This window comes from Cavia porcellus, unplaced genomic scaffold (assembly GCF_034190915.1).
Source record: "Cavia porcellus strain 051 isolate PalLab524CR breed Dunkin Hartley unplaced genomic scaffold, mCavPor4.1 scaffold_7, whole genome shotgun sequence".
Classification (NCBI taxonomy): domain Eukaryota; kingdom Metazoa; phylum Chordata; class Mammalia; order Rodentia; family Caviidae; genus Cavia; species Cavia porcellus.
This window is the reverse complement of record NW_026947490.1, coordinates 39676578-39693245: the sequence shown is the minus strand read 5'-3', so window position 1 is coordinate 39693245 and position 16668 is coordinate 39676578. Positions and strand designations below refer to the sequence as shown.

At 37.1% G+C, this 16668-nt stretch overlaps 1 protein-coding gene and 1 pseudogene across 9 annotated transcripts in view; both read left to right on the top strand.

Annotated features, from left to right (window-relative positions):
* The window catches only part of Dpy19l3 (dpy-19 like C-mannosyltransferase 3), an 81327-nt gene that overhangs the window by 36123 nt on the left and 28536 nt on the right, over window positions 1-16668 (top strand). For all 9 annotated transcript variants that reach the window (XM_023563703.2, XM_063253410.1, XM_003466523.5 and 6 more), the window contains 3 exons: window positions 128-251; window positions 893-1027; window positions 14834-14965. In XM_023563703.2, coding sequence (XP_023419471.1) covers window positions 128-251; window positions 893-1027; window positions 14834-14965 — 391 coding nt within the window. The remainder of the gene's footprint in view (window positions 1-127; window positions 252-892; window positions 1028-14833; window positions 14966-16668) is intronic.
* On the top strand, window positions 2371-14827 carry LOC134476934 (large ribosomal subunit protein uL3-like; annotated as a pseudogene).

Here is a 16668-nt window from a genome sequence, read left to right as displayed (position 1 = left end):
TACTAAGAGCCAGTCTATAGAAGCTGGGTATACTTGTACTTAATGTAATCATCTCTGACTTTAGAGAATCTTGGAGAGAGTTATTGTGAAAACTATCATTCTGGCCATTTGTGTTTTCTTTGTGCAGAATAGATACCACAAGAGTTGAATTTACCATCCCTCTGAGGGAGAACTGGGCACTGCCATTCTTTGCGATCCAGATAGCAGCAATTACGTACTTCCTGAGACCAAACTTACAGTCTCTTTCTGAAGTAAGTTTCTATGAAACTGTATAATTTTTTTTATTTATTTATTTATTTATTTTTATCTGTACCGGAATCAAACTCACAACCGCCTGCTTGCAAGGCTTATGCCACTGAGCTAAACCTCCAGCCCCGAAACTGTGTAATTTTAATTTGCCAGTTTTATATGAGAAGCTTTGAAAAATATGTTGCATGTCCCAGTCTGAACAGTTCTTATTCCATGACCAGGTTTTTAACTGGAGTTTCAAGTTTTCTTTCTCTGAGCTTTTTCCTACTTTGCAAAGAAAATGTTTTCATTTTTTATGTTAAAAATGTACTCTACATAATCTACCCTTAAATAGTTGCAGCAAGCCCACACACAATTTCTGTGAAACTGTCAGAATTTTTAAGCTGTTGCTCTTGAGATGTGATTTGGTGCATTATCGCCTCCATAATAGTGTGGAATACACATACTGTATGTGAATATTTATATGCAGAGTGTCACTTTAGGATATTTAAAGCTTAAATAACAAATGCAAGGGTTTTCGGAGCAACAGTTTATGGTTTTTCTGTTTGGTTTATAGAGATATTGGCTGCTCTTGAGAAAACTTGTCTGCAGGGTTTTTTATTACTAGAGACATGTAAATTATACAAAGGTTTTCTTTTTACAGAGGCTGACACTTCTTGCCATTTTCATATCAACTTTTCTCTTTAGTCTGACATGGCAATTTAATCAATTTATGATGCTGATGCAAGCATTAGTGCTGTTCATACTGGACTCCTTGGACATGCTGCCTGCTGTGAAGGTAAAGCTTAGCTTTTCATTGTCATTGAGATTTTTATTGTTTAGTGTTTCATATCGTGGGATGAGATGAAAATACGCAAGTACTTAATGACAAAGCTAAAGCTCCTTCCTCTAGACCTATTATAAACATGCCATGGTCAATTGAAGCTGAGGAATGTGTGCAGCACCATTTAACAACCGTAACTTTTATTCTGCTTACTTTATGTTAAAAAATGGACCTATTGGGGCTGGGGATTTAGCTCAGCGGCATAAGCACCTGCCTTGCAAGCAGGCAGTCGTGAGTTCGATCCCTGGTACCGATAAAAACGAAAAAGACAAAAAAAAAAAAAAAAAAAAAAAAATGGACCTATTGGGGGGACGTAAATCAGTTGTCATTTATAGACATGACTTAAATTTTAGAATGTGATAGCTCCTTTAAAATTTCATAATATGTATTACTTTTTTCCCCAAGGATCTCAGTGGGTATATAACAATTTTTCTTTAACAGCCAGCTATGTAACAGATGTTCTGTTGGGAGTTTTTTTTTTTTTTCATTGTTGTTGTTCTTTAGGTCTTTTTACTTTTTTTCTGTAGTGACTGTATGTCTTTTAAAATTAGGAAACAGAATAAAAGTACTCTTTGAAGTACACACAATTTTAAAATAATACAGCTAATTTATTTCATGTTAAGTTCTAAACTTTGACTTTTATACTTAAAACTATGTTGGTGTTAGAAGTAATTGTAAGTATCAGATTTTAAGCAAGAACATTATTGTAAAGAAAAGATCCTTAGTAATAAAACCAATTTGCTGCTATCAACTCTGAAAATAACTAGTTCTTTAAACTTTGGTAAGTGATTTAACTTCTTTAAGTTTTACTTTCTCCATAAATTAGAACCACTTATCTGTAATCATGTCAAATGGAAAAAGAGAATAATAGGTTTAGAAAAATGAAAGACAAAATGAGACCTCCATGGGGTGACAAGAGGCAGTGTTTTCTATAGGACACAATGCCTTCATTTCATGAGTGATGGAGAACGTCCTGCTGACTGAAGGTCAGGTTTTCAATCAGGAATGTGAATAAAAGTTTTAAAAGATAAAGCAAAACAGCAATGGCATTAATAGTGGGCTTTTGCTTCATTAATGTCTAACAGGATGCAGGTTAATTATGTTGTATTAACCCTTTGTGGAAGCAAGATACAACAATGGTAAATGCTTTAGGGAAATTTTAAGTATTCTATCTGATTCCAGACTAGATGGGATAACACACTTCTCCCTATTCCTCCCCTAAGTACAGGATGCATAAAGTGAATATGAGAAGAGTTTGAGAAGTAGAAAGAAGACAGCCTCCATAGAGACTGAAAGACCAGCAGGAGAAAAACAGCAGGAGTCCCCTGAGGTTCCCTCTCCACCACCACCACCACCCCTCCCCCCACCATCTTTCCTAGACTGGGTACTGAAGAAGTCACAAGCTGGAGGTAGCAATGAACTGAGACAAATAAATAAATAAATAAAACCACCAAAATTTGGGTATGGTGATACACACCTATAATTCTAGCATTATGGGAAGCTGAGGCAGGAAGATCACAAGTCTACACCCAGGCTGGACAACTTAGTAACTTAGCAAGGCCCAATCTCAAAATTTTAAAACAATTTAAAAAGGGCTGAGACTGTACATCAGTGCAAAGGCCCTGGATTGAATCCCCAGCACCACCAGTATTCTGTCTTTGTAGCAAAGGACCAGGAAATGCGAGCCTGGCAGGAGGGAAGTTCCAATCATTAACTGCCACGTGCTAGCCAACATGACAAAAAATATGTGGCCCCCTCCAGCCTTTCTTGGCGGTCCTCAGAGAGTCTAGGTGTCTGCCTGGCTGTGATAGAGCACTCACTGCTTCCTGCCAGGGGTAGGTCAACAAAGTCTAGTGGAGAATCAGGGCTTTCACCATTTCCCAGAGCCATCAGGTATGGCTACTTGGGGAGCCTAGATTTTAGTCCACACTTAGTGGTAATGAATGCCCCTTCCTTTCCCTTCCATAGCAGGAAGATGTCAGAGGAGGTCAACAGAAAAGCTGGATCACCACTTGAATCACACTCAGAGGTAGTGAGCCCCCTCTCCTTCTGCCCCACTCCATGGTCAGTGAATGATGTATAAGAATTAACCAAAGCTTTTCCTTCCAGGACAAGATGGTGTCAGCAGAATCCCTGAAGGGAACATGGGCTTTGTTTTCATTTTACCCAGCAATAATGAGGCATTCCTTGCTCCTATACCCCAAATGTCTTTAGAGGTCAAGAAGGCATTCTGGACACATTCCATCTACAGATAGCTAGGTAGCACCCTTTTCCCCCACTGACAGTGCTACAGTTTGCATATTTGTATCCCATAAAACTTTTATGTAGAAATCCTAATCCCTAAGATATTAGGAGGTAAAACCCCTTGGAGGTGCTAAGTTCCATTATGAAATAGCCCAAGGAGCTCATTTGTGAGGGCACGGCAAAAAGATACCATCAGTGAACAAGGATACAGCCTTTCACTAGACAAGGAATCTGCCAGTGCCTTGGTCTCGGACTTTCTATCCTCCAGAACTGTAAGAAAATTTTCATTGTTTATAAGCTGCCCAATATATGTTATTTTTTAATAGCAGCCAAAATAAACTAAGATGGTGTCAGAGGAGGCTTACCCAGATTTTAAAAAGGTACAAGCTTTCTCATGTACTAGGATATAACTGAAGACCATTTGGTATGTTAAGAGCCAGAAAATCTCTCTCAAAAGAAGTAACAGTTATTAACACAAAGACACAGAAACTGAAATTATCTGGTAAGTTTAAAGCAGACTTCATAAAAAGCTTCACTAAGCAGTTACAAGCAAATTGAAATATAAACTCAAAGCAAAGAAACAGAGGATATAAAGAAGGAAAGGACAATTTTAGAAGTGAAAAATTCCAGAGCCCCATATTAACATGGTGGATAGGCTCAACAGCAAGGTGAAATAATCAGAGAAGCACTCAGCAGAGTTGAAGGTAGAGCAATTGAAAAATGTCTTCCTCTGAACAAGAGTAAATACACTAAAAAACACCCAAAATGAACAACTTCAATGGCAAAAAGTCTAAAATTCATGTGATCAGAATCCCAGAAGAAAAGATGGCGTTTAAGGGTGAAAAAAAGTACTCAGATACGTATTTGAATAAATGACTAAAAATTTTCACCAATTTGGCAAAAGATAACAGATTCTAAAAACTGAGCTAATGTCAAATAGAATAAACAGAAGAACACCAAAACATGTGATAAAGTACTGAAGACTGAATTAAAGTCTTAAAAGTAGTCAAACAAAAATGAGACCACCATTGGTGATTACAGTGCCCTTGGTTATGTCAGCACAAACCATGGAGGTCAGAAGGAACTGGCATATTTTTCAGATGGTGGGAGAAGAAAATAACTGTCAACCCAGAATCCTATAGCCCACAAAAATACCTTCAGGAATTAACAAGAAAGCAAAACATTCTCAGTGAAAAAAAACTGATATAGTTTATTGCCATCAGACCTATCCTAAACGAATGACTAAAGATAGAAAACAAATGATAAAAGAGGAAATTTTAGAACATCAGGATGAAAGCAAAGGTAATGAACATGGTACAATATGAACAAATCTAATAAATGCCTCTTCAGTTTATAAATTACATTCAATGGCTGAGGCAAACATAATATTATTTTATATTCTCAGTATATGTGCAGGGAATATATAGGACAATATATTATAAATGGAAAAGGACGGGACTTAAATGGAGGCTTCAGTGTTTCACTCAAACTAGTAAAATGTTCATCTTAGTAGCATGAAATAAGTTATGAATGTACTATAATACCCAGAAAAACCACTAGAAATGTATACAGAGATATACTAAAAAATGCTATGGATAAATAAAATGGAATTTTAAAAATGTTCAAATACCCACAAGAAGACAAGGAATTTTTCAAAAAACAAATAGGCTTGAAACCTAAGGTAGCAATAATTATATTAAAAATAAATGATCTAAAATGCTAATTGTTGACAGAAATGAGAGTGGATTTTAAAAAACATGATTCAACTGTTGTCTATGAAAGAATTCTCCATAATCACAGCAGTATATGTAGATTGAAAGAAGAGAGACATGCATATGTAAGCAGAAGAAAGATGTGATTAGACAACGTAGATGGCAGATTAAGAACATTTACCAGGGGCAAAGCAAGACATAACCATAACAGGATCAGGGTACGTGTGCGTGCACCAAACGGTAGACCTACAACATATATGAAACAAAAGGTGACAAAATAAAAAGGGAGAATAGAAAAATCCACAGTGGTAGCTCTCTCTCAACAGTTAATAGAATGATGGAAAATCATCAAGAATATAGGGCTCCACAATACCAAGAGAATCCAATAAGCATTTATGGAACATTTCCCTAGAAAAGTAGAAGAGCTGTTCTTTTCCAGTATCCACAGAATACTTACCAAAATGGATTGTGTGTCCTGGGCCATAAAACAACAAAAAAGAAAATATTATGATCACAGAGAATATGTTCTCTGAGCACAGTGAATATAAATTAGAAATCAGTGCAGAGAGATAAAAGGAAAATTTTAGTGCTTGAAAACTAGGCAGTCGTGGTACAAAAAGGAAACTTTGAGGAACATGGAGTCCCATGCAAGAGCAGTATGTCAAAACTTGGGGGACTCATTTGAAGCAATGTATGAGGGAGATATTTGCCATGGAAAAGGGGGAAAGTCTGAAACCAGTAATCTAAGTCTTTGCCTTAAAAAAGCAAAATAAACCCAATGAATGTAAGCAGGTCAAAATAAGAAAGGTAAAAGCAGTGAAATTGAGAACATAATAATGAGAATTGTTGAAATCAAAAGAATTAGTTCTTTGAAAAGATTGATAAAATTGTAAATCTACAGCACTACCCCATAATGCCATGGAGCATTAAAAGGCAACCAACAGATTTTGGTACCAGAATTCTGAGTCTCTTTGGCAGTACTTAATATTCTAACTAGTATGGCATAGTGGTTAAGAACATATACTCTGGAGCTAGACTGCCAAAGTTTAAATGAGTCATTTGTAAGTCCTGTGGGAGAACCACTGAGACATTTTGTGAATTTTAAACAAATTTTAGCTGTCATTGTTACAAATGATGAAGAGCATGAACAGGATCCATTAAGGAAAATTCTAGTTATTGTACACAGAAAGGATATATTATTGCTGTCTATTTCTAGCCTGCAACTCTATAATACAGAAAACCTGGTTAGGCACATCAGATATATCACTGATAACCAAGGCTTTCTAATACATGCAGTGTGATCAAACTATAGTAAAGGTTAAGTTTTTAAGACTATTATAGTAAATCAGACATTGTCATGCATCCCCATAAAATATTCCCCTTCACTTTGAGTACTTTCCGTCATTCACTTTCTGAACTGTTCTAAAAGTCCTCTTTTGTGTCTTTAAGACACTGTCCTGGCTATCTCGATATTCTGAATTGATTAACACATTAACATTTTGCGCTCATTTTGACTTTGGAGAGGAACCAGAGGTCACATATCTGGTGACTGGTGAGCCAGATCTGGTGAAAAGATGGGTGAGGACACACTGTAATATTGTTATTTAGCAGAAATTACCATAAGCATTTTGAATCAATTTAGGAAGGAGACTGAAGTAGCCACAAAAGGACACTCACAAAATGGAACTTCTCAAACTCATCAGAAAGTGGCAAGAACAGTGTGCTGAGAGTGTTTGAAGTAAGGGGAGATATTTTGAGGAGAACTAATGACAATGTGCCTCTTACTGTAATTAACCTTTAATTCTTTAAAATTTAAACATTCACTGTATTTTTGGGGTGGGGGGTCTTTTTCATTTTTATCGGTACCAGGGATCAAACTCACGACTGCCTGCTTGCAAGGCAGGTACTTATGCTGCTGAGCTAAATCCCCAGCCCCCATTCACTGTATTTTTATGACCTCAGTTTGCTCAGTTTTATGTTTCTGGCTGCTCATCAACAATATGTCTCTTGAGCTTTGTGTATCATTACACTTATAAATGTATACAATCTTATCATTACACAAACTACACCTTTTTCTAGAAGTATGTCTGCTTGATATCAGAGTCATTCCTGACACTAAAAACTATGCTCTAGATAAAGATAAGAACATATTAAGTATTCTTAAATGGGTTGGTATCCAAAAGATTCCCACAGATTAATGAAAAAAAATTGTTTTTAAAGAAGAGACCAAAGAATATAAACACTTCCTGGAAAGAATAGCATCAAAACAAATAAAATCCTTGAGTATAACTGTAATAAAAAAGCAAAAAATTGATCTTAAAAGCTAAAACACATTGCAAGTTTTAAAAACTTAAATTGGAAAGTTATGCCATGGTCATGGATTTATGGACTTATTAAGATAACAGTATTCCCCAAATCTATCTACAGAGTCAAAATAATCCCTCTCACAATCCCAGATAGCCTCTTAAAAATTTCAAATGGACTTTGCATAGAAGTTAAAAATCTGATCCCAGAATTCATAGGCAAACCCAAAAGACCCAGAATGACCAAAACAATCCTTAAAAAGAAAAAAAAACAAAGTTGAAAGACTCAAACTTGCTGAGTTTAAAATTTCCTACAATGTCATATTAAGATAGTGTAATACTAGCAGAATAGACATAGTTGAATGTTATAGAATTGAGAGACCAGCTTTACTGGAGGGACATAATGACAAGATGTCTCACAAAAAGTCCAGACACAGGTCCTTGGGCTCCTTGCCTTGGAAGTGCAGCAGTAGACATCAGAGGAAGGCAAAGAGCTTCCCCAAGGATGTCCCTTTCAAACCCATCCACTTCACATCCTTTCTGGCTATAAGGTGAGCCTACCCACATGGTGCGTGAAGTGAATAGGTCAGGATCCAAGGTGAGCAAGAAGGAATTGTGGAGGACATGACCATTGTGTTAACACCACTTACAGTAGTTTTAGGCATTGTGGGCTACATGGAAGGCCTTTGAGGCTTCCAGACAATCAAGACTGTCTTTGCAGAGCATGTTAGTGATGAGTGTAAAAGACACTTTCATAAGAACTGACATAAATCTAAGAAGAAGGCCTTCACCAAGTACTGCAAGAAATGGCGGATAGCATGGGCAAGAAGCAGCTGTATACGGACTTAAGCAACATGAAGAAGTACTGCAAGATCATCTGAATTATTGGCCACACCACCATGTCAGAATGCCTACTCATAGAGATCAGGAGCACTGTGACCAAGATCCTGGACTGGACCCAGGAGAGGCTGGGGTAGCAGTTCCCTGTGAGCCAGGTGTTCAGGTATGACAAGATGATCGATGTAATCAGGGTGACCAAGGGCAAAGGCTACAAAGAAGTCATCAGTTGCTAGCACACTAAGAAGCTGCCCCACAAGACCCAACAAGGTCTGGGTTCCTGTATTGGAGTGTGGCATACTGCCTGTGTGGCCTTCTGCATGGCACATACTGAGTGGAAAGATTACATCACTGCATGGAGATCAACACAAAGCTCTACAAGATTGGCCAGGGCTACCTCATCAATGACGGCAAGCTAATTAAGTTAGCTTACCACTGACCACAATGTCTGTGACAAGAGCAACCCTCTGGATAGCTTCTTCCACTATGTTAAAGTGACCAATACTTGGTCATACTGAAAGGCTGAGTGTTGGGAACCAAGAAGCAGGTGCTCACCTTCTGCAAGTCCTTGCTTGTGCGGACCAAACAAGAGTCTCTAGAGAAGACTGACCGCAAGTTCATTGATATTACCTCCAAGTTCAGCCATGGCTGCTTCCAGAACATGGAAGAGAAAAAAAGTGTTCATGGAATCCTCAAGAAAAACCTCATTGTCAGGGAAGAAGGCACTTAACAGCAGGAATGTCCTCAGCCGCTGGTGGGGTCTCAGTGGAAGTTGTTGAGTGGAAAATGCGGGACAGAATTGAGAGACCAGAAATAAAGCCTCACCAGAAATCCTCAATTGATTTTTCAATGCTAGTCATTTTAACAAACAGTGCTGGGATATTCACATCCAAAAGAAGTTGAACAAAAAACTTTTGTGATTTGAAGTATACCAATCCTAAAATGGGAGAATCGTATAACAATTTGCAAATCATTTATCTGAAAAATCTATAGAAGAAGTCTTACTGCTTTTTCAACAGTAAAATATGGGCAAAGGATCTGAATAGAGTTTTCCAAATAAGATACATAAATGTTGAGCAAGTGTGTGAAAAGAGAAAGATGCTTGACATAATTGCCAAATAGTGAAATAGAAATGAAAACCATAAGACACCACTGTATGTCCACTCAGATGGTTGAAATTTAAAAAAAAAAAAAACATAATAACAAATGTTAGCAAGGGCATGGAGAAATCGGAACTGTTAGATGTTGCAGGTGAGATTATGAAGTGGTACGGTCACCTTGAAAAACATTTCCTCAGAATTTAACCGTAAAGTTGCCATAAGATCTAGCACTTCCTCTGGCCATTGAGGTGCATACTGAAGGAAATGAAAAGATACATGCATTCAGAAATTTGCATATGAACATTCACAGCAGCATCATTAATAGCCAAAAAGTAGAAACCTCAATGCCCATCTACCAGTAAATGAATGAACAAAATGTACTATATCCCATATGTTGTTAGTATTCAACGTTACAGCAGAATGAAGTACTGATACATGGTACAACATAGATGAAAGTTAAAAACACTGTACTAAGTAAAAGAAGCTGATCACGAGAGACTGCATGCTCCATTATTCCATTTTTATGAAATGTTCAGAGTATGCAAATCTATAGAGAGTACATCAGTGGTTTCCAGGGTTGAGGGGCAGAGAAGGGTAGTAGGGAGTGATGGCTCGTGGGTATAGGACTTCTTTTGAAATAATGAAACTTTCTTAAAATTAGAGTATGGTGATAGCTGCACAGTTCTGTGAATACATCAAAAAATCATGAATTATACATGTTAAATGGAAGAACTTTCATTTCTCTAACTATAGTAGTATCCTAAAGAAATGCATTTGTGCCATGAAAAGGAAATAGTGGAACAGTAAACAGCCTTTCTGAGATACACAGTCCAGACACTGGGATATAACATTGTAGGGAAGACAAAAAGAAGGAAGTGGATCCCCTGCACTCAAGAAGAATCTAAGGTGAGAATTGAAGCCCACAGAAAGTAAGAATAATTTAAATGAAGTGGGCAGTAGCTTGCTGCGCCTTCACCTGGAGTCAGACCCACTGTGCTAGAGGAGCTGTTGGAACCTGAGAATGCACGGTCACTGTAAGGGTGATGGCTGGCGACCTTAGAGGCCTCTGCAAATAAACGTGACAGTAGAGGGGATTGGCAGATACAGAGGACTGAACTTGGTGGTGGTAGTGAGTGCCGAACTCAGTCCTCTGGCTGGAAAGAGCAATTGGCCAGGAGCTATTTTGAAGTCTGGCCAGATAAGCCCAGAACCAGAACTACTGCCAGATTCCTCTGCAGCTCCTAGCTGGGTGCAGACTAGTGGAAGTTGCTTGGACTGAGCCTTATCCCCATGCACACACCACCAGCCATCAGGGAGCCAGTACAGGTGGGAAAAGCAGCTGACGGCCCTGCACCAGTTCACCCAGTGGCCACCATCAGATACAGCCAGCACTGGCTGGAAGAACCAAACAGTCTTGCTTCAGAGAAATTGTAGTCAGTGTGGAAAGTGCCTGGGACCCCACTACCCACTTGTCCGGAGGAACCCAGGAATATCTCAAGACAAAGAATCAAAAAGCAGTCTGTGGTCTCCAGCCCAAAGAGGGCAGGTCCAGAAGATGTAAACGTGGAAGAGACCGGAGTCACACACCTGAAGTTTCTAAAGAGATGGCAACTGAAGTAAAGAAACAACTTTGTGAGCCTGTGAAAGAAATTAGAACAGAAATACTATCTTAGGTAAAAGAAGAAATGAAAAACATAATAAAAGAATTGTTAAGCATCTCTAAAGAAGACATAGATTAAAAAAAATAGAAGAGCATAGGAAAATGAGGAAACCTCAAATAAGCAGTATAAAAAAGGTTTAGAATACATGCAACAGGTTCAAAGGGATATCCAGGAAATTAAAAACTCCATTGAAAGCTGGCAAAAGCACTTGAAAGAAACTGAAGATAGAGTTTCAGACCTTGAAGGCAGACTCATAGCTTGTAATTGCAAAAGAAAAACTCTCCTAAAAATAACAAGGAACCAGGAAGTAACAATTCAATAGCTGCAAGGCAACCCAAAGAAACCTAACTTACAAATAATAAGTATGAGTTAAAAACCCAGAGGTCAAACAAATGACACTAGAAGTCTATTTACAGAAATATCAGAAAACTTCCCAAGCATGGGAAAAGGAAGTCACATTCAGTTAGGTGAGGCATATTGCACTCCAGCTAGACATGACCAAAATATATCCAGACATGTAATAATCAAGAAACCAGAATTTCAACACAAGAACAGAGTATTAAAAGCTGTTAGAGAAAAGAAACAGATTACCTATAAAGGAAAACCTATCAGAATCACAACAGACTTCTCGACACAAACCATCAAGTCAAGAGGACGTTGGAGTGAAGTATTTCAAGTCCTGAAAGAAAACAACTTCCAAACCAGACTGATAATATCCTGCAAAATTTTCACAATTAATGGAGAAACAGGATACTTCCATGACAAAGAACAGCTGAAAGAATTCACAACCACCAAACCAACCCTACAAAGAATACTAAAGGACTTTCTAGAGAGATAAAAAAGACCACAGTTCCAGGAACAGTGGCAGTGGGGATCACCAAACAGGGCAAACAATTGAATGAAGGAAAAGTTGACAGCCAGGAGCAGGAAAAAAGCATGACAGAGACAAGGCAGTACATGTGGGCCATAACCATTAATGTGGATGGCCTCAATTCACCAGTAAAAAGAAGCACAGGCAGAGTGGATCAGAAGAAAGGATCCATCAACATGCTTTATACAAAAACACATTTAACTCAAAAGGGGGTTCATAGACTGAAAGTCCAAAGAGAGAGAACAATGCTCTATGTGACAGGGAACCAGAAAGAAGTGGGGGTAGCTTACCCATCAGCTGCAGAGTGGACAAGAAAGACACGGCATTTTTATACAAGGGAAGCTACCCAGCTACAAAAAAAAGATAACCTTGAGGCTCTTCTAGAAGGATACAACTTGAGATCATGCTCATGGATGAAATGGTCCAGAGTAATGTGTCTCCCTAGTATAAAAAACAAAAGGAGTTAGTGGAATCCAAAATGCACAATACATATTGTGAAAGTGAAAGGGGAGAAAATGTCTAAAGAGGGAAGGCAGTGGCCATCGTTAATCTGTTATCATGATTTGAAATCTGTATTATCGTTGTTTACTCTGGCTTTATTCTGATTCAGTTTATCTAATTTTATTAGATATTTTATGTCATGGACAGCTATTTCAAAGATAACAAAAATATATTATGGTAGCCATTATTGATTTCCTGTTGTCTTGTTTTGAACCCCTGTATTGCATTCATTGCTTTTTTTATTGATTTTATTGTATTTTGCTTTGCTTGATTGTATTATGTCTGATGGTATAGGCAAACTACTTTGAAGATAACAAGAGGCATTATGGTAGCCACTGTTGTTTTACTATTATCTTATTTTGAAGTCTTGCACTGCTTCCATTATTTTGGTTTTATTCTGTATTATTTTATTTTATTATGCCTGATGGCATGGACAGGTATTTTGAAGATAATGAGAGGCATTATGGTAACATTATTAAGTTCCTTTTATCTTGTTTTGAAGTCATATACCATGTTCATTGTTTTGTTGTGATTGACTCTATTCTGTTTTATTTCATTTGGTTTTATTCTCTTCAAAATAAAAAAATTCATTCTTTAATATTAAGTGAGTGACCCTGTGCTAAGTGAGAATTCTTTTAGGCCCTAAGGAAACATCAGTAAATAAAACTAGTTAAATATGACCTGAGGATTATTTTAAAGGGTTGTTCATAATAATTTGTTTTTGCAAATATTAAATCTTTTAAAATTGCAGTAAAAAACACATTATCATTACTACCCCTCAGAATACTCCCACTTAATCCAAACACACTGATCCCATCATTTTTGCCACTTTCTGAAGCAGTTCTCTAGCTCCTCTCTCATGAATATAACCTTAATTTGTAGTACAAAGTAGCAACACTAGGGATTCAGTGGTAGACAAGTTGTGGTATATGGTAGAATATTATATAGTCGCTTAAAATGTAATTTTTTGCAGAATAGTTGTTGATGTAAGAAACTTACGGTAAATAATATGAAGTGTATAAAATGCTATATTTGTGAACTATTATAGGGCTGCTATGAAATCAATATTATTTTATAGGTAATGGTGTTGGGTTTTGACTCTTGAACCTCTCTTTCTATTTATTGTTTTTGTTTTTCTGAATTTCATAAATCTCCTAGAACAAATTACATTACAGTATCTATAATTCTAAAATTTATCCACATCCTTTAATCCAAGTTGCTGTTAATAGCAGCATACTTAGAGAAGTCAGGTTGGCTGCTGAGTAAAATTGGCATTTTTCATGTGCCAGTAGGAGTTTAGAATCGTCTAACTTGAGAGAAAAGGAAAACTAACTGAAAAATTATCATCTTTATTTGGGATTGGTTTTTTTCCCCTTGTGGCATGTTTTTATGCTCAAATTGGATATGTTTTGCTCATTTTGTTGTCAACAGTGTTTTATTATGCCAAGAATGATCTCACTGAGTGGTTATATGTATTGGGCTAATTAAGTGTATGTTTGTCGTACATAATGTTTGCAATCGTTGTGGGTGACTGGTACCTGTACATAACACATCTCAATTCTTTTATTTCCCATTCTTCTCCCTCCTTTTTTTTTTTTACTAACATCAGATTAGTTTATTTCTAAGTGCTTATAAAGTTAATTATCATACATGCAGATTCAAAGCTAGACTAACAGGCCAAAAAACTTATAAGACACATAAGATAGTTATGCTAAATAAACATACACTTTTAGATACATTGTCCACATTGGACTATTAACTTCTCTTCCTCTCCTGTTGTCCCTCTTTCTTTTTGCACCTTATATATTGAGTTTCTCATATAAGAAAAGCCATGCAATCTTTAAGCTTGCATGTCTGATTTACTTCACTTAATATTATACTTTCAAAGTGCATCCATTTACCTACCAGTGAGTCAAATTTATCCTTCTTTATGGCAGATTCGTACACCACTGTGTATAAATAACACATTTTTTTATCCATTCATCTGTTGATGGACATATAGCATGCTTCTAAGATTTAGCTGTTATGAATTGTGCTGCTAAAAGCATGGGTGTGCATACATCACTGTGTGTACTGGCATTTTAGCACAACTTTAGACCTGCTGTCAGATGCTGACCATTTCTGGCACATTAAGATCACCAGAATTAGGACTCTATTACAAGTGCTGTTGACCCCAGGCCCCAAGTTCTTAGCCACTGTACTGAACCTGCTGTGAACCAAAGAAGTAAGGGTAGAAAATGTGGCTGCAGGAGGAATATTCAGTCTATCCTGGAATTAGGGACGCACAGAGACAAGCAAAAAGTAGACAAAATACAATCCTAAAGTATATGGTCTAGAAAATTAGGAAATAATAGAACGTGATTTTCATTGTTGGCTGAAGGCAATAAATGCAATGAATATGATTAAGTTTCCTGTTTTAGACTGTTTTCCTTAACCTAGGTGTGTTTTCTGCATTCTTCCCAACCTGGGATGTCCCCATGCAATGGTTTCCTGATAAAACCTGCTTAAGTGTCTAATCTTTGGCTGCTGCAGGCAACATGGCTGTATGGTATACAGATCTCAGGCTTGCTCCTGGTCTGCATTCTTCAGTTTTTCAATTCCATGATTCTTGGATCATTGATTATCAGCTTCAACCTTTCAGTAATAATTGTAAGAAAACTTCAGGTAAGACCCTGTGTGTGTGTGTGTGTGTGTGTGTGTGTGTGTGCGCGCGCATGTGTGTGTGTAGGTATCTAGGTGTCATGTTACTGAGGACTGAACCTAGGGCCTTCATGCTAAGCTCCACTGTCAGTCTTCTTTTGGTTTTGGTTTTGGTTTTTTGAGACAAGGTCTTGCTAAATTCCTCAGTTGCCTGAGCTGGGCTCAAACTTACAATCCTCCTGTCTTTTTTTTCTTTTACCTTAGTCAAAGTAAACTTTTTTAAAAATTGTAGTTTACTAGACCTGATTCTAATATAATATCCAAAGGAAATTTTATGACCCATTTAAATGGCATTATTTACTTTTTTCTTTTTGGTGTGCCTGTAGTAGTGTTTTAGTTTCAGCCTTTCTGACACCACTATGTGCTCTGTCATTGTTTCAGCAGTTGGTTACAAAATTAATTCTATTCGGGGATTAACCAAAGGTGTTTAGTTGGGTTCCATTGACTTAATGTTGAAATAAAGAACAAAAATTTAAAAATTTGTGTGTGACTGAGAAGACCTTGCTGCTTGTACAATGTGTTCATCACAATGTAACAGAAAATCTACCACCACCACCACCCCCTGCCCATATATTTCACATTCTTAGTTGCCCACATAATGTTCCAGTTCCAGTTGCTTTTGTCCCTTAGAGACCAATGGTCACTGTTATGCATGTTGTATAAACCAGTCCCCAACTGATAAGCCATTCTGCCTTTGTACTTCTTGTTTGCTTATCCCATAAAAACCCTAGATCATCAGAGATCAGGGCCTGATATTCTGGGAATGATCCCGATCAGTGCCCATCAACTTAAATAAATCTGCCCCAAACACATTGTCCTTTTGGTTTGCTGTTACAGTAGTAGTTTGCTGTTACAATAGTAGTTCAAGTTGATCTGCTCCTTCTGGTTTATTGTAGTGATGCTGCTCTGTACACTTCTATTGCTTTTTAAATAAATTAACTGTTTTGAGTATTTTAAGAATCTAAATAAATACCTTTTAGAATGAGATATTTCCTTAAGGTGTCATAATACCATGTTTGAAATCTTCGATCTGGGTCTCAGGTGTAGCTTTGTAAAGAATTCTAGCCTGGTGTGCAAAACTCCAGGTTCCATCCCCAGCACCAGTTCAAAACGAGAAGAAAAATGTTGACCTCGTCTTTTGGCTTTACTATATAATTAATTTTTTTTAATTTGCATGAGATTTGAGAACCAATTTATTTTTCCTTAAAATTGTAACAAATCCAGTTTCCTTTCTCATGTGCATAAACACTTCTATCCCAAAAGGCCATTTTGTTTTCACCTTTGGGAAGTGAGAATAAATTTTCCCATTAGTCTTTTGACTGAGAACTGCTGTGGACAAACTGTAAGGAACGTTCTTTTTTTTTTTTTTTATTGGTACCAGGGATCAAACTCACGACTGCGTGCTTGCAAGGCAGGCCCTTATGCCGCTGAGCTAAATCCCCAGCCCCCAGGAAGATTCTCTTTAAAGGTTTTTTTTATTTGTTATTAAGAACAATCATTCATCCTTTTAACCTTAATGATAAATAAACATCACTCATATTTGAATTCAAGGTATTATTATATTTAGCAATAATTAGGATTATATGTAAAAGAGCACAGTTTACTTTTTTTATACTGATAGGTCTCATTTATTTGGGTTATGCCTATTTTTGTGACATATGAACTAA